This window comes from Indicator indicator, chromosome 10 (genome assembly GCF_027791375.1).
Source record: "Indicator indicator isolate 239-I01 chromosome 10, UM_Iind_1.1, whole genome shotgun sequence".
Taxonomy (NCBI): Eukaryota; Metazoa; Chordata; class Aves; order Piciformes; family Indicatoridae; genus Indicator; species Indicator indicator.
The window spans coordinates 17445961-17472092 of record NC_072019.1 but is presented as its reverse complement, the minus strand read 5'-3'; the positions used below and the strand labels follow the sequence as shown (position 1 = coordinate 17472092).

At 42.9% G+C, this 26132-nt stretch overlaps 1 protein-coding gene across 1 annotated transcript in view; it reads right to left on the bottom strand.

Annotated features, from left to right (window-relative positions):
• RASAL2 (RAS protein activator like 2) overlaps nucleotides 1-26132 on the bottom strand; it is a 158491-nt gene that overhangs the window by 79294 nt on the left and 53065 nt on the right. The window contains exon 3 of the mRNA XM_054384631.1: nucleotides 17986-18112. Coding sequence (XP_054240606.1) covers nucleotides 17986-18106 — 121 coding nt within the window. The 5' untranslated portion in view covers nucleotides 18107-18112. The remainder of the gene's footprint in view (nucleotides 1-17985; nucleotides 18113-26132) is intronic.

The window sequence follows — 26132 nt, the reverse complement described above, 5'->3', positions numbered from 1 at the left end:
TGAGAAAATTCAGGGATTTCAAGCAGCTGACTCCCAAGACTAAAATCGGCTACAGAGAAACTTAAGAGGCTGATCTCACTGCATACACAGTACAGACTACAAGAAGCCAGTCAAGACAAAAACATGGTTTTGTCAGCTGAACAAGGAATTACATCTGTGTGTCTCTGACAGAACTGCACTTTATTTGAAAATGTTACCCTACTTCAAATGTTTCTACAGCTTAGCAAATACGTGGCACCAAAAAAGCCCTGGGGAGTTACATAAACAATGAACTTCCCCCCATCTTTGCTTCTTGCACTCCCCCCCTTTTTTTTCTTCTTTAAACTCAATCTAAGATCTATGGCTTTGAAAGCAAAATGGTGATGTCTGAGAAAAAAAACCCAAAACAAACCAAACCTTTTTTTATTTTACAAATGCTTAACTTCCAGGTATAGCTCTAAAATACAAAGAAAAAAGCTGCTCTTTAAGGCACAGAAGCAAAAACCTAAGCAATTTGGTTATTGCTGCTATCGTAATGTTCCTTACACATTCTAATGTCCCTCCTGAGAACAGCATATCAAGTTGGATCAGCTGAAAAGCTTTGCTTCCCAGCAGATCCCACCTGCTAGTTGGGGACCAGAGCAGACAAGCACACACACGAGGAATGCAAAGTTGCTCTGCCTGTTGCTGAACAGGCTGAAATTGTTCACCAAGAGCCAGCAGCCTGCATGCTCTCTCCTACCTTCTGCAGTTCTTGAGAGAGAGTGTGTGTGAGGACCTACTTTAATTTTGCCACTTGTTTGCATCACAACGTTCTCCTCTGATCCAGCTATTTTTCCACTAATGCTACCCATCATCTTTTTTCTTGCTGGATTACTTAAACTGAGCTTCTGCACCTTCTCTTAGGCAACAATCTCCCACACCCTCAGAAGTGTTTCTCCTGGAAGAAACAGTAGCTTTGCTCACCCTACCCCCTGCCGAGCCTCACGTGAGAGATCTGCGTGAAAAGCACCGCAGAGCCCTTGGGAAAGACTTGTTGAATGCATGCTTAAACAATACAGACTCCAAAATAAATGTCAGAAAGTTATAATTACTCCCTCACCCTCTGAAGCCAATCACCAAACTACACCCAGGGATCCTGCACAAGATTAGTACTGGAACAGAGTAGCAGCTCAATAAAGACACCCCCTACCCCTTCCCAAAAAACCCATCACTGAGAGCACTACAAAAATAAAACTACAAAATGAAATGTGAAGTGAAAGACAAATTGGTTTGACCTGCTGCTTAGCAATGCTTTAATTGCTGGAAACAGCAGAGCAAAGGGGTCTCAGGATCTCAGTTGAGCCAGATTCTGCGAAACAGCAGGAAGAGTTTCTAAGCGATTGCAATCTCCCCTCGCTCACCACCACTGCTCCGCAATAAACCAGATACTATGGTAATTATACAGCACACTTCATTCCAGAGCACTGTACCAACCATGTCTGCACCACCACAGAAAAGCATCTCTCTGGAGGGTGGAGCAACATCAGACAATTCATGTACACCACAGGGCATGATAGAAAAGATGGAAAAATTAAGGACTGGGACATTAAAGTTCTCTGTACATCCCTTCAAAGGGTTCTACAGCTTTTATGAGCAAATCCTGGCTGTTTTTCTTAAGTTTGTCTGATTACATTTCTGGGGTTGTTGTTTTTTTTTTTTTTTTTTTTTTTTTCCACTCAGTAATTGAAGCAGCCTATAAGAAATACGGGGACAGACTTTTTAGCAGGGCCTTTTGGGGCAGGACAAGGGGTGATGGGGTTGAAACTAAAAGAGGGAGATTTAGACTGAGGGTGGTGAGACACTGGTCAGGGTTGCCCAGGGAGGTGATAGATGCCCCATCCCCAGAAACATTCCAGGTCAGAATGCACAAGCCTCTGAGCAACCTGCTCTAGTTAAGGACATCCATGCTGACTGCAGGCTATTAGATGACCTTTGACGGTCCCTTCCCACCCAAAACCAGTCTGAGAACTCTATGATTTTGCTTTTTCATTTCAGAACATTTAGGAATCCTCTGCTTTTAAATCAGGTTCAAACAGAAGGATTAAAACTTGGTATCCAGCTCTGAAATAAAGCCATAATCTGCCTGTTTATTCCAAAGAAACCACTTTCAGTGACTTGGGAAGGTTCAGTTCTGGTTATCTATTTTTGTCAACCCTAAAACTTGCTGTATTGACCTAAAAAATAAGATTTCTGAAACACTGAAGGAGCTGTCAGCTCAAGCAAATACACCTGCTAAAGGTTTAGGAAGAGACAGTGAATTGGGACTATATCACAATATCACAGTACATTAGAGATTGGAAGAGACCTCAAGAGATCATCGAGTCCAACCCCCCTGCCAAAGCAGGATCACTTAAGGTAGGTCTGCACAGGAATGCATCCAGGTGGGTTTTGAAAGTCTCCAGAGAAAGACACTCCACAGCCTCTCTGGGCAGCCTGTTCCAGTGCTTTGTCACCCTCACTGTAAAGAAGTTTCTCCTCACTTTGGGGTGAAATCTTCTATGTTCAAGTTTGAACACATTGTTTCTTGTCTTATCACTGTACATCACCAAAAGAGATTGGCTCCCTCCACTTGACACCCACCCCTCAGATATTTATACACATTGATGAGATCCCCTCTCAGTCTTCTCTTTTCAAGACTAAAGAGCCCCAGGGATCTCAGTCTCTCTTCATAGGGGCGATGCTCAAGTCCCCTAATCATCTTTGTGTCTCAAAATATCAAAATAAATTAAAAAATCAGAGGGGAAAAAGGCAAATCATACAAGTACTTTGAAATGTTCTAGAAATCTACTCAGTTTCAGGAATTTGAAATGCAATTTGCAAAGTCTAGGAGTAGAAGTTGTTTCCAAAAGACTGACACTGAATAACGATTATAACCCCCCCTGATATTATCACCACGTGACTTGTGTTCAAATAACTGATCTTCTGACACATGTAAGATTCTCATTAAAGAAGGCCTGTTGAATTGGAAGAACAGGAAGCTGCTGGCCAGCAGCTCACAAAAAAATGCCAGGGCAATGAGTTAACCAGTTCTTGGCCAGCTCTGCTGCCTCTCTTCAGACCTTTACAGCTTCTGACTCTGGAGGCAGCTGCTGAAAGAACCTGTTTGCAGAGCAAAATCATAGAACGGCTTGGGTGGCAGGAACCTCTAAACGTCATCTAGTCCAACTCCTCCTGCAGTCAGCAGGGACATCCTCAACTAGATCAGCTTGCCCAGAGCCCTGTTGAGCCTCACCTTGAATATCTCCAGGGACAGGGCTTCTACCACCTCCCTGGGCAACCTGTTCCAGTGTTCCACCACTCTCATGGTAAAGATCTTGTTTCTCACATCCAACCTAAATCTACTCTTCTCTAGTTTGAAGGCACTGCCCCTTGTGCTATCACTAGAGGCCTTTGTAAACAGTCTCTCTCCAGACCTCTTGCAGGCCCCCTTCAGGTACTAGAAGGTTGTTACTGGGTCTCCCCAGAGCCTTCTCTTCTTTAGAAGCACTAGAGCAGAACAGCTGAAAAGAATACTGAGAGCTGGACTTTTTTTTTTTTTTTGGTAAATACATCTAAATTTTAAATGTAAATCTGTTTCTTTTAGTATAAATCATGTATAATTAAAGGCAAGATGTCAACTTATGCTCTGTCTTCCCATGATCTATCTGAATGACTTCAAATTAGAAATAAGCATAGGGACACTCAGCTTGCAAGAAGATTTTTTTAAATGTCAAATTACAGAGGGAGAGAAGCTACTAGAAAAATGTTTTAATAAACATCCTCTTCAGCTATCCAACATATTCCAGAGTAATTTATCTAAAAGCCCAGTTGCCTGTATTCTGCAAAGTTTCCCTTAGCCTGATCTAAAGGACTCAGAAATTAATTTACTAAGAAACCTCATCAGGTTTTCTAACATCTTACAGCCCTGATCATCTGAACAAATGTAGATTATTGTAATATGTGCTGAGTGCAGCATCTTTATCAGGACAAAGTACTGAATTCAGCTCACACACATGACCACCAACAACACGAGAGAGAAGCAATGCGATGTGAGGATGGTAGTTCAGTGTGGATCCTCTTTCCCACCAGTAGCTGGACTAATATCAGTGCTCTCCCTGCATGCCCATGTATCCAAGAACGCCACCTCTGTGGTACATGTGTAGGGTGTTGGTGGCACGGTGCTGGCAACCAGAGGGTCTCAATGAGGAGAGATTGTAAAGGGTTGGGATTGAAGTTATGAGCTGAAAAAGGGGTGGTGGGAGGCAGCATTTTAAGTTTTCTTCCCCCAGACTTACTTGAACTGGCTACTCTGGTTTGCCTGTGATGGTGATTGGCAAGTGGTTTCCCTGCTGTTCTCTCAACCCACATCTTATTTTCTCCTTGTGCTGTTGAGAGGAGAGAGGGTGAAAGCAGCTGAGTGGGCAACCAGGTGCTGCCCAATGTCAAGCTACTACCTCCAGCTTTGCCAGAAGCAGGAATAAAACACCTCTGAATGACATCCAATTAACCCCATTCTTTAAATCCTTCCTGCTTGCTCCTGGGTGGAATGGTTAACACCTTCTCACTGTCAGAGCAACACTAGAGCACTAATGCAATGACTACCAAAAGCCACCAGACTCTGGAGACTCCCATTAGGGTTTCAGGGCATTCAGATCACCAATCTCCAATGCTACCTGCAGCCGAAGGGTAACAAAGTTGACTGCAAAAGCAAAGCACAGCACTGATTTGCATAGCACTGACATGTTTGGGTCAGCAAGGGCTGTGACCACTGCTCTAGGGTTTCCTGATACTGCTTCAGCCCACACATGCCACACAATAGTGGGAAAAGACCATTGGTGAGATGACTGGACTTTTTAACAGTCAGATTTTCACACTTAAACTATGTCCAATCAACTCCCAATCCCCAGAAAAAAAAAGCTTGCCAGTCAAAGTAATATTTGCACTTCCATTTGAGATGAAAAAAAACAAAACAAAACGAAACAAACCCTTTCAGTTCTTCACTGGATAATGCACAAGATAAAGCACTCTCAACTATGCATCAAGAATTATTAGCTTGTAGCCAAAAGCACTTTACTGGACATCGAGTTGAATCTTAATGGACACTAATCACTGCTAGAACATAGTCCTCTCCATCCCCAAGGCTGCTTTTCGGAATCAGGGATTTGCTTGCGACATGGAGGTGCCTGTTAGAAGAGTTTCTGATGAACTCCAGTGGAGTTCAATAGCCCACTTTTCCTCTGTGGCTTTATTATTTTTCTTTTAAGTAAATTATCTCTCTGCTGTGCTGCTGAGACATTTTTTGTCTGTTTTGCAGATAAAAATCACCGTTATAATTCTCTCCTCCCCGTGTTCTATGAAAGAGTGATCACTTATAAAAGGGGGAGCAGGATAGCAAAATATCTAGCACACGCTTCAGTAAGTCTAATTTAATACCTATGCCACCCCATAGATTAAGAACCTTTTCATTTATGCATCCATAAAAAGTAGTCCACCCACAGGAGGTGTGTCACTGCCCCAGTGAAGTGTAAATATCACAAGATGGCACAGGAAACACCAAAATTCTGTCTCTTTATTAAAAAACAAACAAACAAACAAACAACCCACTACTTGTCTACTTCCCAGAGGTACTGTGGAGATTAATTAGCTCATATTCATAGACTGGTTTGAAGATGGCAGAGTATTACAGTCTGACAGAAAACAAATCTCCTGAGGCCTTGCATGGAAAAACCCAATACATAACTGACTATGGATTTCTTGCCCCATTATAGCTCCCTTAGCAAGTTCTGCCATCCTCAACCAGAACTAATTATAAGGAAGAACCCCCTCCACAAACTTTGGATCCCAGGGCAGCAACAACAAAAGTTCTTCAGCACTTTTTATGCAGATGTATGAAAGCCTTTCACAGAACACCATCAGAGATCTTTCAGCACAAGCTGCTGAGATGGAAACCTGCCAAAGGCTACAACAACCATCCATAACACCAAAATAAACAGACAAGGATTCACAGGTTTTCAGCACTCTAGAGATAAGATACAGGGCAGCTCACCAGTTATTATACCACAATACCAGCCAGCCCTGCTTGTTGTGAGAACATCCAACATACCAGGACATGGAGAAAGAGCACTGAAGGGGAGGTATGATAGAAGACTGGTTCAAACCTCCTAGAAATAGCACAAAAACTGGGGGGGGGGGGGGGGGGGGGGGGGGGGAGGGAAGGCAGAAGTGCTAGTCCCAAGCTTGATTTCAATAAATACATGTGATGGTTTTACTACTCAGCATAGTGTACTCACTTAAAACCAACCTATTTCTCTAAAATTCATGTCAGTATGACTTGAAAGGTCCTCCAGGACTCCACGTTTTGCCCACTGTTTGTGCAGGCTTGTTCACCAAATAGTGTGTGTATATTTTTCTTGGATTGAAGTTTGAAGAATAAAAAGATTACAGAAAAACGTGAATGCTACTCAAGTGGATGTACTTGTAACATGATGTATGCACAGCTAGCGTGAGATAGACAACTTCAGGCTGTGCCTGGGGCAGAAAAATGTGCAACCCTAATGAAATAGCTTTCAAAAGCGAGGCATGAGCTCTAACTGCCATGCACAAAGGCATACCAGAAGTAGTTCAAGTAACAGTAGCTGTAAGAATGTGGGAGCACAGACTTCAGCAGTGGCAGGAGTGGGCAGTAACACAAGCTCTTCTGAAAACCCTGCACAGCCCTTGTTCAAATCTCTGCTGCTTTGGCTCCACTGTCACTGTAAGTGTACTGACTAGATCAAAGCTATCACAGAGAGCAGCTTCGTATTACACCCAAGCCACTGTAACTCCAGGCTGCTACTGGGCGAGCGGGGCAAAAAAAAGTGGAAACAATTTGACTCTCCTACTGTTCTTAAGCAACATGCTCCCACCATTTTCTTTGTGCTGGAGCCACCATATGGCTTTAGGATTACTTGGAACATCTACCAGATCAGACTGAAAGATAAACCCATCAACACAACACATATGTGAACATGATTTCACTGTGTGAAGTCGAATCATTTCACCTGGCAGGCATGTGATAAGAACCAGCACCAAAAAGGGTGGTAAAGCTGGGAGATAAGAGTTTGTGCACCCCTGGTGCAGTGGAGGAAACTTCTGATATTTAATTTCACTCAAACTTGAAGTAGATGCACTCAATCCAATCTCATAAATATTTGCATTGTCATGCATTAATTTATGCTGAAGCAATAAATTGATTAGCAAGTAATTCTGTAACTAATACAAGAATCTGAACTAGATGTAATGACATCAACACTGTTAAATTAAGTTCACTCATTCAAATTAACTCTAGACAAGACTGAAGATAAGGAAATTCAGGCTGTGGGAAGGAAGGTTAATTTTCCATTAAGTGTTAAATCAATTATTACTGAAGGAAAAAAGGCAACTATACATGGTTGGGTGAAGTGTAATTACTTTTTGTCATAAGATCAAACAGCTACAAAAGAGAACCTGCAAAGTTTAACAATCAACAGTAAATTCATGCATGGTTTAAGGTAGATTTCTTCATAAGGCAATTTTTTGTTGTTGTTGTGGAGTAAACTAAGGAAAATGGTAACTTCCTTCCACGGACAACAAATCTGCCCCAGATGGTCTAAGAGCAATTACAACATTGCACAAGGTGCTCTTCTTATAAAGTGCTCCTTATGCTCATGCAGCAAAATTTTAAAATCTCTTAAAGCCATTTTTTTTGTGTGTGTGTGTGCTGGAAGTAGCAAGCAGGGATGTAACAACTTCCAAAGGGAAAAAAGCCCTAATGGATTATGTGTCAATACCGGAAAGTTCAGATTATGTGCTCATATCCTTGTTAATCTCTGCTCTAAAAAGGTTTAAGATCTAAACAGATAAAATTTGCCTTATGATGAAACTTGGCTTTCAGCACAGATGATCTGAGTCCAAGGGAGTACAGTTTCAGCAGCATTCAGAACAAAACAAAATCCTTTGGCTTTGTTTGTGTTATAGAAGAAGAAAAAGATAGCAGCTTGGCAATTTTCTGCATACAAATAACTCCAATTGCCCAGGGGGAATGTCACTGAGATCCAGCCATCCTTTTTGATACATGCAGCCTCCCTGGAGTTACTTTTAATTTCAAGCAGGGTTGCCTAAATTCTTCATCCTTCCAAGGCAAGCAAATTGCACTGTACATAGTCCAAATTTGAGATTACTTCAGGGCTTTTCCCAGAGTTTCCTAACCTCTTTTGTGGACGCAGGACACTTTTTCACACAGTAGCTGTCTCCCTGTGTAGCCTGTTAGCTCTTTAACGATGGCCAAGCACTGCTGTATTTCACAGGAGATTTTTAAATGTGCAGCTCTCAGTTTGCATGTATTTGCATTTTGGGATAGAACATAATGGGTAAACAATGTCATCTGAAGACAGGTAAAGTTCTAAGATTTCAATTGATCGTGGCATGGCTACAATCCCTACTAATCACACCCAACAGTCACAGCACAGGAGATGGTGGCCCAAGGCATCAGAGTAGCAAAGCAGACAGAGCACAAAGTCTTTAGCAAACCTTTGCCTGTGCTATTGTGGGAGCCAAAGGCTTCAGATCTCTGCTCAAAAAAGGCTCCCATGCACGAGTTCCAACAAGGCTCTCAGGTGAGGGCTGAAGTGTAGTGAAAAACATAGCCATGTTGTTAACCAGACACCATCCCCACCAGAAACAGCCAGTTCTTGGGACACCACTGAGGAGTGTCAAACCATTCAAGTGCAGAACAGTGCTTTCTGTACTGACCTCATGACAGTATCACCTTTCAGCTGCTGGAGACCTTTCCATTCAGCTTCATGATACAAAGCACTTACAGGTCAAGAAGAAAGGAAAATCTCCCAACAACAACCAACCAAAAAAATCCACCCCAAAAAAAACACACACAAAAAAACCCCAAACCAACCAACCAAACAAAAAAAGCAAGAGGCAGTGATGTACCTGATCCTTCACCTTCTGGGTCCGTAGGAAGGAGGATGTGAACCTCTCTCACAGCTGTATTTGTGCATGGACAGACCAACACGCTCGTGCCAGCCCAACTCAGGCAAACCCAAAAAGCTGCAAACAAGTCAAGTCAGCACATCTGAACCCATCTTCCCACCACTTTCTTCTAACCTTCTTTCTAGGCAAAGCTGAGTGATGGAAGATGAAGGGTCAGCTCTCTTTTCTAGAAGTGACAGGAAGTCCATTATTTCAAATTCCTCCATATTTCCTAAGTAAATCTTTCCTGATTGTGTAAAGATTGGTTACTTCATTGACCAGGTCACAAACAATCTAACAATCTCTCTTTTTCCCAGGCTCTCTCCCTCTCTTCTCCCTTCCCTGAAGTAATAATCCTCTTCAGGTTTACCCTAAAGCTTAGTGCCCAAGGATCATAAGTACACGGTGAGCACAGAGTAAATCTATTTATTCTTTCCTTTCAGAGTACTCATTCCAAGAAAGCAAGGCTCAGCTTTGACTGTTTGAGTTCCAGACGACCTTGTCTTACAAACAGCAGAAATCTTTTTAGCTAGTGTCTGTTCCCTCCTGGCAAGTTCTAAGCTGAAGGAAGAGCAAGGGTTGCAATATTTGCTTAGTGCGCACAGGAGGGTTCAGCAGCCACTCGCAGGAGCTGCTGTAAGAGGTACAAACAAGGCAGCAAGGAAACCAGACATCCCTTAACTAATCTCCTGTTGCTCACTCCATTTCCAAGCCCCTGGACATAACCTTTTAAACCAGTACAGAGACTGGATTTCAGCACAGCCACCCCTGATACAATGCTTCATGGATCTGGCACCAAAACAGACTCATGCTTCATTGTTGTCACTTCTTCCCTGGATCAGAGAATTTTCTGAATTCAGCAGAATTATTACTGCAAAAAACAATAGCTTGAGGGAATGCAAAGGAGGTTATCCCTAAGATGAAAATCTATCAACTGTGCAACAAAGCCAGAGGATCAGTAAGTTAAAAGTAATGTTTGAAGATCAAAATTCCATCTTCACCAAATTTCAAACACTTTACAACAGCACAGAAGCTCTATTTTATCTATCAGTTCTAAAGCATACTCCTGAAGTTGGTTAGAGATCTACAACCAATTTTAGCAGCCTCAGTCTTCCTGAAAAAGGTAGTGATAGCTGCAGCTGCTTTGAAACTCAGCCCTCTCACTTACGTGCTTAACTGGAGGAAATTCAGGTTTGAAAAAAAGCTAACTTGGGTGATTTACCATCAAGCTAGAACTCCAGGTTAGGTTCCCACTTTATAACAATTCTGTGATCTGGAAAGTAAGGTGACTAGTTTCCTCTCTGTTTTTTATTTTAGAGCACCTAACGCACATACTGCAATACCCTTCTCATCACAAGTTGTCCAGTCTCCTTCCCCTATAATCGCTAGGCCACACATTTTTATGGAAATTGTAGGAACTTAGACCTTTACCCTTCTCTCAAATTCAGGATTTGGGAGACAGAAATTATTGGAGAAAGCATGGAGGACACAGATAGAGCATCAGTTTTACTTCAAGTCAAGTAACATGCTGAAAACAGAAGTCTCTGCAAAAGACAAGTTACTGTTGCTGTCTGACAGCAGGCAATTACACACATGCTAGTAAAAGGAAGTCAAAAAGGGAAAGAAAGTAAAACAGAGAACCATCAAAGCATTGTTTGATAAGGAACCTCTGGAGGTTACCTAGTCTCAATTTCCACCCAGAGCAGGGTCTTGATAGCACCTGATAAGGTCAGCTGTGGCTTTGTCCAGGCGAGCCATGAAAGCCTTGAAGGACGAAGTTTCTGCAGCCTTGCTGGGCAGCCAGTTTTAGTGCTCTGCTAACCTCCTGGTGCCAAACTTTCGCTTAATCTCTCAATCTGAATCTCCCAAAGTGCAATTTGTGGCCATTCCCTCTTGTTTTATCATCCACCACTATTGAGAAGGGTTTGGCTCCACTACCTCTAACTCTCAAATAGCCACAGACTATCAGATTAATGCCTTTCACTCCTTTGTTTGTCAGCTTAAGCAAGCCCAGCTTCCTCAGCCTCTTTTCATGGGTCACATACTCCTGAACAGAACAACCTGGAGAGCTGGGCAAAGTAGAGTCCTGCATCTGGGGAGTAACAACACCAGGCACCAGTACAGACTAGGGGGATTGTCCTGCTGAAAAGCAGCTCCATGGAGGAAGATTTTGGAATCCTAGTGGACAGCAAGTTATCCATGGGACAGCAATGTGCCCTTGTGGCCAAGAAGGCCAATGGCATTCTGTGGTGCAGCAAGAAAAGTAAAGGTCTAGGGAGGTTCTTCCCCCCCTCTACTCTGCCCTGGTGAGACAACACCTGGAATACTGTATTCAGTTTTGGGCGTCCCAATTCTAGAGAGAGAGATCTGCTGGAGAGAGTCTAATGGATTGCTACAAGGATGATTGGGGGACTTGAATATCTCACCTATGAAGAAAGACTGAGAGACCTGGGGCTGTTTAGTTTGGAGAGCAGAAGGCTGCTGAGAGGGATCTTATCAACATCTATAAACATCTGAGGGGTGGGTGTCAAGGTGAAGGTGCCAGGCTCTTTCCAGTGGTGCCCAGTGACAGGACAAGGAACAAACAGATACAAGCTGGAACACAAGAGGTTCCACCTCAACAAGAGGAGACACCTCTTTATGGTGAGGGTGGCAGAACACTGCAACAGGCTGCCCAGAGAGGTTGTGCAGTCTCCTTTTCTAGAGACTTTCAAAATCTACCTGGATGTGTTCCTGTGTGCTCTGCCCTAGGTGATCCTTTAGCAGGGAAGTTGGACTAGATTAACTCTTGAGGTTCCTTACAACCTCTAACATACTATGATTCTGTGACTTTGGCAGATCTCTGCTGGACTGTCTCCAGATTCTTAATATCCTTCTTTAAGTCGTGCACCCAACAGAAGTCCCAGTATTCCCAGTATGTCAGCAGTGCTGAGTACAGGGCATCAGCATGGCTGCTGTTCCATTGCCATGGTAGTGGTTGCAAAGGTAATCTCTATAGAGGTACTCAGAGAACAGCAGCTCAACAGGGCATGGGGGATTCCTCCCAAGGAGGAAGAACAGATGATAACAGTAGGTTGTGTGGATGGAACTGTACCAAAGGATGGAGAGAAGAGCTTCAGAGCAGAGGTGGGAGTTGGCAGCTGACTTAGTAACAGTTATCAATGCTCTACAGAGAGGGCTGAGTCTTCTTGATGGCTATTTTCTCTTCAGCCAAGAAACTGAAGTATATTTTCAGGAAGAAAGGAAAATGTCCCAAACCAAAACAGCAACATCATAGAATCAGTCAGGCTTGGAAGGGACCACAAGGATCATCTAGTTCCAACCCTCCTGCCATGGGCAAGGACACCTCACACTAGATCAGGCTGGCCAGAGCCTCATCCAGTCTGGCCTTAAACACCTCCAGGGATGGGGCCTCAACCACCTCCCTGGACAACCCATTCCAGGCTCTCACCACTCTCATGGTGAAGAACTTCATCCTCACATCCAGTCTGAATCTCCCCACTTCCAGCTTTGTTCCATGTCCCCTACTCCTATCATTTCCTGATATCCTAAAAAGTCCCTCCCCAGCTTTCTTGTAGCCCCCTTCAGATACTGGAAAGCCACAATAAGGTCTCGTCGGAGCCTTCTCTTCTCCAGACTGAACAGCCCCAACTCTTTCAGTCTGTCCTCATAGGAGAGGTGCTCCAGCCCTTTGATCATGCTCGTGGTCCTTCTCTGGACCTTCCAGCATGTTCATAGCCCTCCAGTAATAGGGGCTCCTGAACTGGATGCAGTACTCCAGGTGGGGTCTCACCAGAGCTGAGCAGAGGGGGAGAATCACCTCCCTTGACCTGCTGGCCACACTTCTCCTGATGCAGCCCAGGCTCTGGTTGGCTTTCTGGGCTGCAAGTGCACACTGAGAGCTAATGTTGAGCTTCTCGTCCACCAGCATCCCCAAGTCCCTTTCCTCGGGCCTGTTCTCCAGCCAGTCACTGCCCAGCCTGGATTTATGCTTGGGATTGCCTTGACCCAGATGCAGGACCTTGCACTTGGTCTTGTTGAACCTCATGAGGTTGGCTTGTGCCCACAAACCAAATAAAACCCACAAACAAACAAGCAAAAAGGCAAGGAAAAACCTATAAAGAAGCTGAAGTTCTAGACACTTTTGTCCACAACACAGGTAGTTTAGGGTGTCCCTGTCTCCTGTCCTCTCAACTTTGGCTGCTTGCTTGTATCACAGAACCATTCCACCAGAGCTCCTCATTTACATGCCGTATTAATATTGGTTAAAACAATTGCATCAGTGAAATCCAAACCCAGCAAGCACGCTGGCATTTAGTGTGGGTAGAGGGTACAAATTATGTTTTCCCATTGATTAGATCGAGTGACAGGATGCAACCCAAAGCTCCTCAATGCTAGGGCCTCAAAGTGAAGACAAAACCAAGATTTGCAAAGGGCACCTCTGACCTGCTTCCAACAATCTTTTCTCCAGATCTTTAATACTCAGCATTCATAGATGTGACTAGGAAAAACAAGGTTAACTAACAGTGTTCATTTCCTTCTCAGATGACTTCATCTCCAAATATAAAGAGAAAATCCATTTGCACCAACACAACACTTTCTAAGTATCATAGAATCTCAAAGAATTCTCTCCCTGATGATGCTCTTTCCTAAAGAATTAAAAAACAAAACAAAACCAAACAAAAAAACCAACCCCAAACCTCCAACCATTTCCTCACTTTCAGTTCCTCCTGATATTTTCACATATGCAGGCAAAAATAAGAAATATCTCTTAGTAATGCCACAAAGATGCCAGAGTCAAATCTTTTGCTATGTATTCTCCTTAGCAACTCTCATTTAGTGTGAGCAGGTGGTGAGAAGGAAGCAGAGTAAGAGAGGAGAAGATTATTTTGGGAAAGGAAGCAATAACTGTTACTAGGATGCTAAAGTATGAATGACGGAAATCTGAATCATGCTTTTACTGTATGAATGGTTAATCCCAACATGCTATCATAAACAGTGATACCTTACAAAGGAGGTCATCTCCCTAACAGGAAAAAAAAAAAAATGCACCTGTTAGAAAAAGAGGCGGATTTGACAAGAAATTGAGGCAATACAGAGATGAACCAGCTCGAGCTTTCTTCATCAAACCTCTTCCTATAATGTTTAGGTGCTCATCTCCAGGGCCTATATCACACTTCATAACGAAATTAGCTCATTGAAAGAAGGTAAGAGGCTGTCAAACTGGAGTTAGGGAGAAATTACTGCTACATTTTTAGCTTCCCTGAATGGAAGCACCTCTGAGTAAGTGCTGCCAAGATGAAATCCTAGCAAGCAAATGACTTATTTAGCGTGCCTGCTCACTCACAGAGAGCTATTACTACAATGAGACCAGTTACATACCGAGGAAACCTCATGGCATATATTTAACGGATGGCTTGCTGACACAACTCTGTACCTTACAGATAGGAATTAGGAATTTCAACACTGGAAACAACCTCTCCACTGCCTGCAAGCAGAGGGCAAACTCCTAAGCTAGCAGTAGATAGTGAGTGTTCTCTGGAATTACAGCTTTTAAATGATCTTACTTCTTTCTATCTTGTGTTTTATATCTTTGTGTCCACCCCTCCAGCTCTCATTCGAGGGTGACCACAGTGGTTTCTGCCTGCACAGAAGGGATGGCTCAGCTGCTCTTCCAGCAGCTGCTGAACCATCACAAATTACAGCTCACTGTACTAAAGTATGTGGAAATTGGTGCCTATCTTAGTACATGGGACTGTAAACCATGGTGGTGCAGCTCAGCAGCTGCCTCATGAACAGCTGAGCCAACCCTGCAGCAAGGGTAAAAATGAAAGAGATGGCAAGAATGACTACAACAGCCCTTGGGTAACACACACTTGACTTCATGTTGACCTTTGGTGAGTTACACATCTCTTGCTTCAACTTCTAAGCTGCAACGTGGATAGTTTCTCTCCCACACACTTCCTAGGAACGGTGCTGCAAGGATGTGTGCACAATGCCATAAAGAATGCCACCAAGATCTGCAGAATGGGAACTGCTGCTGATTTTGCAGAGCCCCTGAAGAACATGCCCCAGTCTGGTTGCTCCAATAGCAGAGACTGATCTCATATGATACTGTTAACTTTTCATACAAGGTGTAACTGTAGTGTTACAGATGAAAAAGAGTTCCATTATCTGATTTAGACTTTTTTTTTTGGTTATAAATCAGTCAAGCAGTATACTACAAGAGAGGTATGGCAACCTTACTTAGAGAGAAAAAAAAAAACAAATGCTATTGCTATGCATTAACATCTGCATTGGAGCCAGTCCTAAGGAGCTCTTCTGCAAGCAGTAACTTCAGATATCATCACAAGATGCAATGCCTGCTGTTGGCCATGTTACACGCATGCTTCCTCAGGACAAGCTAGATATTCTTATCAGCTCTGCATAGCAATTTCTCTGCTGGATAGTTTAGCTGTCTCTGCTCTGCTTTTCAGCTTTTGGTGTCCATTCCAAAGCTATTTTAGTCTAGTCGTTATCTGTACTGCTGGTGATATACTCTGGCTGCCACCATCTGCTTCTTTCCCTTTATAAAGATGTTCAGGGGTATCCTTCACTGGTTTATCCTCTGGCTCAACATCCTGACACAAAGTTATTCCCACTGCTCGCTATCAACCCACTTTTTTTCCATTAGGAGGAATTCTGTAATCATGATATGAGACATTTCTAACCAGGATGTGAAACCAAGGGAACTACCTAGGGCACTGCAGCCAGAGATTATACACAACCTTCTCTCCCCACTTACCCTCATCCTTCCTCACAGTATGGGTACTGCTCAATATTTCTGCAGCTCCTGTCTTTCTCCTTCCCCTCCACTGCATATCCACTTCCTTTAGCTACACACTTTGTGACAGCTATGTTCACTAGCTGCAGCTCTCATAAGGAGAAGACTATGCCGATATGAGCTTCTCTTGTACTTTTAAGATATTTTTGTTATGCATTCATCAAGTAGCATGCTACAAGATGCCAGATGCACCTAAAATTGTAGCAAAATACATAGCAGTGCACATACCCAAACAGCAGAGTCATCCTTCTGGCAGGGCAATCCAAGAGAAACAAAGGTGGTTACAGGGTTGCAGTTAAAAACATAACATTGGGATTTCTCCAGCTATTTTTTTCCCTTTAAACCAGAACAGGGCAGATTTAGATTGGACATTAGGAAGATGTTCTTTACTGTAAGAGTCATGGAACACTGGAACAGGTTGCCCAGGGAGATGGTGGAGGCCCTATTCCTGGAGACATTCAAAGTTAGGCTTGATAAGACTCTGAGCAACCTCATCTAGTTGGGGATGCCCCTGCTTACTGCAGGAGGGTTGGACTAGATGACCTTTAAAGGCCTCTCCCAGTCCAGTGCATTTTTTGATTCAGATGCTCAGTGAAGTCTTGAAAGTCTTCTACACCTTTTTTGGACATGGTACAGAGAAAGAAGGCATTTATATCCTAGATGTTTAGGTTCTTTCTAGCTTGCAAAGCTGCAAACAATATTCACTGCCTAGCTCAGGCTGGTTGCCATGATTCTTCACTTCTCTCTCCAACCACACACCTGGGGTAAGTGCTTTGCCTACAACACTCTGTAAACATGTTTAATACTGGGTTTAGTTCCAAACAAGAGTGAATATTTGTTTGTATGGCAAAACAAGATGATAATTTAGAGCTGTGTTTAAAATGCTACAAACAAATCCAAAAGGGGTTCTGTTTATGTCACTCATTCCCAAGTATTTTTCAGTTTTCACTCCTAAGTCCCCAACCTGCTCTGCTTCATTTCAGACATCTAATCCAGGAATCAAACAGGCCCCAAAGAAATGCACCCTATCCACCTCTCTCAAATAAGGAAGAGTTAAATAGTGCTATTGGTAAATACAAATAAATAAGCTGTAGAGTTACAATGTGTTAATTAACTATGCAGAAGAGTGGGAATTAATTACTTGGGAGCAATATACTCACAGGATAAAACTCTTCAGCATAAAAAACAGCTGAGCCTGTGAAATGAAAAATACCTCACCTGCTCTTCACCTTTGACAACAGCCATATCAAGACTGCTTTCCTGCTTACAGATGCATGTTTACTTATTTCCCCTCACAGCTCAGTCTTTCCCAGGATTGGTATTTTTACAGCTGAACTAAGGAAGAATCGTTCCTATATTCTATCTGCCTATGCCAAGGAAAGCTTCTTGCACAGGTTGAGAACAAAAAGGAGAGTTCACTTGTGTGTGGTTGCTGCCTCCCATCACTCTTCCTTTCTTCTGGAATGATGTTCTTTATGCAACCACAAGTGGGGTGGAATAAAGAGGAGGAACTGGGCCAAATCTGGACTTGGGAAACTACTGCAACAGAGCTTTTAACTGTTATGGTAATTTTAATATCTGCCCTTTCTTTTGCATTCCCTGGATTTCAACATGTGTAATTATAGCCAACAGCAGCACTCAGCTGGTTGTTTTTTTCAGGAACTGCACCCTGAACAGGCATGAGGTAAGCTACAGAAAAACCTGTTATCCAGTACTTGCTGTGAAAACATGAAGCACAGCAAATTCCAGAGACTCAAAGGGAGGTAAAACAGAACCACCTGAACAGTTCTAAAAATCAGCAGGAATCACTGACAGCTATCTGCAAAAGCTGCATTCCCATCAACCTGCTGAAGCACTCTCTGCTGTAAATTCCAGAGCTCCCTAGTGATCTTGCAGCTACAAACCTTCCCATGCACAGCAACAGCCCAGTTTCTCTGGTGCTTCCTGATAACCTCACTCATATTTGGATAAATCCTGGAAGCTGTTTTGCTGGAGACATTTACAAACAACATCACAGTTGCATGACCTCCAGCACCAGCAGCACATAGCTCTGATGCTGCCATCTCCACAGGCTCTTTTGCAGGGCTGCTGCCGAGGAAGCTGTGCCCTCTATTAAGGTAGGAATTAAAAATCAATGTGTCACAGCCCCGTTCCCCACTTACCCAGTTTGGTGGCCCCCTCTGGTGGGTATTCGGGGAACTGGCCCTCGGAGGGGACACTCACTGTCCGGCGTAGGCATCTCCCCTTGAGGGCATCTGCTGGAAGATCCTGGACCACATCCATAAACACCTGTATGAAAAGGATGCCAACAGCTGTTACCTGCCACAGGCCCACATTATTAATAAGTAATTTGGATAAGAACTTCATTTTCTACTCATCCAGAGGTATCAGTCACACCATCTCTGACCCATCTGACTAACAAGGCAGTCCTGCTTTCTGAAATTGGTTCTCCAGTGCCAAACCCATTGTCACCCAGACTTGCCCACTTTCATGCTGGGAAAGTCAGGCAGAGGTTGCTGGTCAGGCAGCTACATAAGAACCCTTAAGATTACAAAAGCATTTTTGCAGCGATCAGCAACAGCATGTCAGAGGAAAATGCATATTCTGCTGGTTGTACTGGGCACATGGACAAAGGGGAGAACTTCTCATCCTAAAAGTAGGACCTCTGAAGGCTTTAAGAAAAACTTGAGGTCCTCACTGTTTCATAGTAATACAATTCTGCATGATGATTCTCTTTTCACAGTATTGAATGTATAATACCTTGTTTTTCTTGAAAAGTTTAGCAGAACTTGACCCCTCAGGGTTTGCTTCTTCCCTGACTTTGCCTTTAAAAAGCTGCCTGTGCGATCACATTTTGATAGAGAGGTGCTTATGCTGGCAAAAGAGTGGGAAATGATACCTGTCACAATAGCTGGCAGGGCATTCAGACAACAGCCAAGAGTTCTAAAAGAGTCTAATCCATACAGTCCCTTGGTCCAACAGCATGTCTGTGTAAGAATAATAAATGAGCCTGGTGTACTCCTAGTCCTATCCCAAAAAAATATAAAGGGGTACGGAGGACAGGGAAGAGAACCCAACAGCTTTATGAATTTATATGGACACCTCTGTGCATCCTGATTTTGTTTACATGATCAGCCTGGGTTGCTAATTCAAGCATCCACCACTCTGCATCTAAGAAGGGCAGAGAGACAAAAATTTCAGACAGCTACCTGCTTGTCCCAGCCATCAGCTGGGATGTCCTGCCATTTGTCTTCAGTTTGTTTCAAACATCCAAAGGGAAAACATTTTTTCCAACAGGAAGAAAACATCCTTCACTGTCCCTCTGAAGAGCACACACACTGTTCTCTGAAGAGGTTCAAGAGGTAAAAGGCAACAAAGGTTCTTTGAGGTGATCAACACAACTGGCCACCAAGATGAAGACCTGGCTCATGGCCCATGGTAACCACTGTTTCCTGGAGACTGGCCAACTATAAAGCAGGGGGAGAGGAGGTCACCTGGGGCCAGTACTGTATTATACAATATTTTTGTACCCCAAAGAACTGGCAGAGGAGTCCAGAGCTGTGCATGCTTAGACATTAAATTTAGATCACTACTGGGTTACTGGGTAATTGGGCTGTTGAATTACTGCATTTCTTGCTGCAGCCACCTGGATAACTGGGCTCCTGAGCTACTGCATTTCTTGTTGTAACCATCTGGATAATGGTACTCCTGATCTCCATTTGTTCCTGCAGACTTGCTATTTAGAGATAAATTGTTTATTCCTAAAGCTGTTGGTCTGGTATCTGTTACCATATCTGAGACCTGTAAGCCCTTGTATTCACCAGCTGGAAGAAGCTCTGGAGATGAGGTAAAGATGCAGCATCCAGGGGCTGGGGCTGGGCACAATCCCTCAGTGCCCCAAACATCTCAGCACACTTGTGATGACGATGTTGGCTTCAGCAGCACAACTGTGAGACACGCAGCATGGCAATTTGTTCTCACACAGCCAGGAAAGAGACAGATTGTAGCTTAAGGAATAGAAACCCCTGTCATACTTCCTGGTGCTGCTTATCCCTTCAGATCTTTAATCATCTCTGAAAATCAAGTATTAATAGCAAACAACAAGATATTATTCATTCCTACTGAAGGTTGTAGAAGATGTACCAGATACTGTGCTATTTTGGAAACAGGCTGTGCTACAATGGCTCTCACAAACCAGTGCTGGCATTTCCTGACTTTTAAGTACTTAGCATTCTCTTAAGGTCATTTTTTAATGCTATTTGTTCCTATGCTGGTCTCTCTGTCTCCTTCAAGCAGTGCTCGTTTTTCAAAACAAGTTTCCCAAATCCCCAGTGGTTGCTGGTTATTATTATCCATGGAACAGCAATGTGCCTTTGTGGCCAAGAAGGCCAATGGTCTCCTGGGGTGCATTAAGAAGAGTGTGGCCAGCAGGTCAAGGGAGGTTCTTCTCCACCTCTACTCTGCACTGGTGAGACCACACATGGAGTATGGTGTCCAGTTCTGGGCTCCCTGTTGCAGTTCAAGAGGGACAGGGATATACTGGAGAGTGTCCAAGAAAGGCCGTGAGGATGATGGACTGGAACATCTCCTATGAGGAAAGGCTGAGAGATCTGGGGCTGTTTAGCCTGGGAAAGAGAAGACTGAGAGCAGACCTTCTTCATGTTTATAAATGTCTGAAGGGTGGTGTCAAGAAGAAGGGGTCGGTCTCTTTCCAGCGGTGTCCTGCGATAGGACAAGGTGCGATGGATACAAACTGGAGTACAGGAAGTTCCACCTTAACAGGAGGAGACACTTCTTTATGGTGAGGGTGATGCAACACTGAACAGGCTGCTCAGAGATTGTGGAGTCTCCTTCTCTGGCATCTTTCAAGACCCATCTGGAAGCATTTCTGTGTGACCTGCCCTAGGTGCTCCTGCTTTAGCAAGGGGTTGGACTCAATGATCTTCAGATGTCCCTTCCATGATTCTGTTACTGCTACTTTCTTTGGTAGAGTTTTACAGCAGCTCCTTTGCCAAACCATCTCTGTGTTAGAGCACACTAGAAAATTACACAGAGACTTAATTTTGGTAGTTTATACTATGTTCATTCACCCAAGTTCACATATTAGATTTTCAGTTTTCATCTGGAGACTCCATTGGCTCTTACTCCCTTCTAAACACGTCTGCTCCACCACCTCTTCTGATTGTCTTCAGAGCAGTTTTTGGTGGTATGCTGCAAGCTGTATTTCCAAAACAGCTCTTCCCCACCAATCATACCACACACCTTCCTTCAGCACACCTTAAAAGCATGGAGCTACCACTCTGTGATTCTCCTTTGTCACTGAACTTGATGCACCAACACGTACCTGGTAGCTCTATACCAACACACTTCCTCCAGGGTAGATTTCTACACTGTCCAATTTTTTAACTGGAAAACTAATATAGACACTTCTTTTTCAAGTATAAAGCTTCGGTATCTTTTTGCATGCTCTTGGACATGGGATGATGTGCAGAAACATTCCTTTAATCCACTGACAGGAAAAGTAGCACTACCACTACCCTGGTAACAGTGTATACAGGAATAGTGAGGAGACCCAAGTGGGTCTGCTACAGATGCTGTGACTTGCTGCAGAGGGTGAGGAGGAGAATGGTGATTGAGACCACACTGTCCTTTGTGTCCTTGGGAAAAGCAAACAGGCTGCAGCACACTGGAGTCAGTGTCAACCCCAAATCTACTCCTGCATGCCAGAGATAGGAATTATCTTCAAAGACGAACTGAGCCATTAACAGGAAGATTGTCTGAGAGCTCAGGTCCTAATTCTGGGTCACTTAGCCTTTTGTACTTAAGATTTGCCTAGGCTAGGAAAACATGGTTAGGTTGCACACTAACAAAATCTTCATTGGTGTAGTTATGTTCATCTAGTGCACTACAGCCCACACCAGCTAAAACCCTGCCTTTTTCAGTGTATTTAAAGTGGGATTTGAGAAAAATCTGAATTATTTCACTCAATAATTCTATAAAATGTATAAGGAACATTTTAATGCCACATAGCTTCTCTATACCAGAGGATATACAAACACAGTTTCATGGACTAGATTAAAGTAGGGTAGGTAACAAAGCTCCCTCCTTAAGTCTGACTTAGCCTTGCTGTTATTTTAAGTTACACCCCTCCAAAACTGCAGCCTCAGTCTATATTGACCAAAGAAGAACTCCAACACTGCAGGACAAATATTTATTGCTTAGTGTAAGATTTGCCTGCTCATAAAAATACAGCCTTATGTGAATGTGCAAAATGAGCTTGGGGGTCAGCTCTGCATCTCTTGGGGCTGGACATGTATTTCAATAGGTATGTAAACTGCTCTGTGGTAGGGCAAACAGATTCACATGTTTGGTGGCACTGAAACACAAGCAAGTGCTCAACAAAAATCTCATTTAAACGTCTAGCCAAACATCTGCAATCTTCCTGACCCTCCTCCAGCCCCTGCCATTGCAGCTAGCAGTTCAGTAAAGGATTGAAGAGAACGATGTCTTGCAGAGTCAGGACTCTAATGGCAATTTAGGCTTTCACACTCCCCTCCCCCCCCCTTTTTTTTTTTTTTCCATCCAGCTTTGCCATCCTGTTTTTTGCCCTGCTGAGATCTCATCTACCTGGGAACTGTCTGACCCTGAGCGCTGAAGATGATGGTTGAAGGCTGGACTCTGCACAGAATAACTCTGGGACATGAAGGTACGTGCACAGTCCCAACGCTGGTAATTTTGGCAATCCTGAAAATTTTGATCATAGAACACATTTTGCTGGCAAATTTCAGAATTTAATGAGGAAGGGTTCAGGGCTCAAGACTAAACCCTTAAACAGCATCACTGACCATGGTTTTTGTTTTTTAAGTGTAAACCCCTCTAAACTGGGATTTCTGGTTGTCTGATGAATAGATTTCAGAAGAAAGAAGAGTAAAAGCTTTAGAAACATCGATGCCTCTAAAAGGAAAACTGAGCTAGGCTCTTAGAAAAAAAAAGAAAAATAAATTCTTCATTGCAGAGAGATTTTTCAAGACTGGAAAGATTGATTCCAGAACAAAACTTGAGAACTTATACTCTCTTCTGAACTAATAGTCTGGAAGTTTGGACTCACATCAACAAAGCAAGTTAAATGATTCATTTCCATTTTTAGCTTCTTCCAGAAAGTTGTCATCTGGCTAAAATTCCAACATAGAAAATCACTTTTAAAATGTTGACAACAAGCATTTCTTTGGGTTTAGGGAAAATAAATAATTAAATTCCTTTGGGAATTGAAGCAAATCTTTTCTTACAAGTGGGCTTAGCTTTGAGAAATTCCTATTTACAGGTAAAACATATTTGCTGTAAGATACCAATGTGACATGTCTTTTGAGAATGGCATTTCTGAAGAACCTCCCCTGGGGCCCCACACAGCAGTGTTTGCTTTTGCTATTTTCCCTTGGGATCACTGCTGTTGCTCCTCTACTGCTGTCAGTCAGAGGAGATGGAAGAGCAGGAAAATACATCAGAGATGTCCTGCTGCTGGCCTGTCACCACCACCTATAAAGAGTAAATCTTGTCACAGTGAATGCAGGTCTTTACTCTCCTTCACCCTTGATTAAAACCACCTTTAAATCCAAGAAAAAAGATGAAGTTTTGGGTGCAGGGAGGAAGAAGGAAGAGTCTAACAGAGTGAAAAGTGTTGCTCGTCTTAATTTCCAACTGAACACAAAATGAAAAGATTCTGCAGGACAGCAGCCAAGTTACAAAGACTAAAAAGCAGCCCAAACCCAGATGCAGCCATTTGTGTCACATCCTTCACAGAAGTGCTGTGCAATGGAATATCTATCTGAAAACACTCTTTATAATCACTAACTCATTCCCTTTCCCTGTTTAAATGGCACTGATTTTGCAGGTACTTTATTGTGCCCTCTCAGCTCTTGCCCTATGGAACAGGTTTCACCAATGATGACAATATCTACACTTTCCTGGCAGTGGGAAGCCATCTTCCTCATAGAAAAAAATACTGATTTGTAAGCGAATCAATCTAGACCTGTTCTCCCAGTCTTGGAAGATGCTGCTAGGTATTACCACACCTAGACATGCTGTAGTAATTGCTCATCTCCTGTCACTCATGACTCCTTATTTGCCAAGTTGTCTCTCAAGTCCCTACAGGGATTAATTTTCTTTCTGCTTACTTTTTCCAGGCTCTTCCCTTCATTAACAATCTTCATTCTTACCTATTTTCATTTGATAAAGTTGACAAGGTGTCAAGTAATTAATACTTTTCTACACTGCAGAAGGTGATACTGTCAAACTATTTTTGTCTAAGTAATTAAAGATATTTTGGGATCAAGTTGTACCTTGACATTTCCCTGCTTTCCAACCTACTCTGGTTGTCTACACAGCACAAAATCTCTCTTGCACATACTCTATCCAAGATGCTTTGACCATAAATCCATACTGGTGAGATGTTATAAGACAGGAGTTTTCTTACCACTGTTAATTTCTGTATTGTTCCCTCAGTCTTAAGAATCTGTGAAATTCAAAGGGCTGTATTTTAACAGCACTAACTAGAAATGTGCCTAAACCAATGAAGACATCTCTAATTTGCCTGTTTGCATTCTACATGTGTTTTCCTACTTTTTGGCTTTGACACACATACTTGCCTAATGATTTTACAAACTATAACAAACATCAACCATTTCTGCTCCCTTTCAATTTCACACGAACTAAGCTTCTTGTTTGTTTTTTTTTTTTTCTATGAAGTAGACGTATGGAGAGTAAAATGAGATGCTTCAGACTTCGTTTTCAATAGACAGCAGCCTTGTGATGATGCAAGTGCTTTTGGCTGCAAGGACACTCTGCTGTTAACATCTCTTCCTTCTTTCCCCACCCCCCTCCTGATGGGTATCATTCTGTCCCTCACATTGTCCCTCACAAGATCCTCTTCAGCAGCCTGAAGAAATTCTTACCTATCCACTCTATCAGCAATTTCCACATTCAGAGCAGGAATCTCTCCATTTTCAGCTCCATCCTCACCTTGTTTCAGGTTAATAAAACTCCTCCAACATCACCTTTCCAATAATTTTACTCTCAACATAATCTCAAATTTTCTCCAGTAACCTCTCTCTTCCTCATTCACCTGGTCTTTTGCTTTTAAGCTCACTGTACCTGTGGTCCCACCCAAGGGCTTTTTTTGATTCCCCTCCTACATACTTTTCAATCATTACTCTTTTCCCAAGCACGTCTCCCCAATGTTGCCGCAGGCCTTTGTTCACTGTTCTTTCTAGATCACATTACACAGAGCCTCCTTCAACTCAGAATGACTTGCCAAGTACAATTCACCTGAGTTGCCTCCTCTTCTCTTTCTCATGAAAGCTACAAGGGATACTTCTAAGAAAACTTGGAAGAAGGTGCAAATCCAGAGTATTAGCTCCATGTCCCTCTTAATTAGCACTCTATGTTTTGTGTTTCTGTAAGGAATAATTTGTACACTGCCCTATGTACAGACTCCAAAGAGAGACTAAAACAACCTTTTATTATCCTACAGAGTACTGATGTCTCTGTGAGGAGTTCCCTTTTTCCTTTCACTTACAGTAGTCTCAAATTACTTAAAAATCAGAATGGCAAATCTGACTGCAGCTACTTGTTTCTGAAGCAAATGACATTCTCAGCATGTGGAGTCACACCTGCACCAAAGGCATGTCTGCTTGGTACATCTGCATGCAGTACTTCCCAAAACAACTTGCTCCTCACTGTGATAGTGCAGACAGGCTCCTTGGAGAGCATGCCTCAAAGTTAACCCCACATTTTTTTGGGGGTAACTGCTGTATTTCAAACCCAGGCCCTGTACAGACTGATACGGAATTTTTCCAGCTTCTGAAAGAAAACAAGAGCAGATTTATAGTATATAATGACTTCATACACCAGTGATATATCAGACTTCCTGTATTTACTCCTCAGGATCTAGGCAAAAGACTCATCTTACTCCCAGCAAAATGCTTTTAACTGAATGTGGCAGGAGAAATTAAGAACTCATAACTGCATGTTTACCACCTCCAGATAATTATTTGCAATATGAGATAGTGTTTGCAACTACATTTCTTTAATGAGATGCACCCTTCTAGCCCAGCTGTGCTGGTAAAGTCAAGTTTTAAGAGTTCTTCTCACATGCCCTTAAGTTTCTTCAGGATGTTCTTTAGTTCTTTAGGTGACAGTCCTGCCAGACTAGACAAAGAATTACATAGTAAACAAACATCATGCTATGGGCCTTCCATTTTCCCTGTGTTTGATCACCCCTCCTACACACTGGCATTGATGTTGTTCCCTTCTA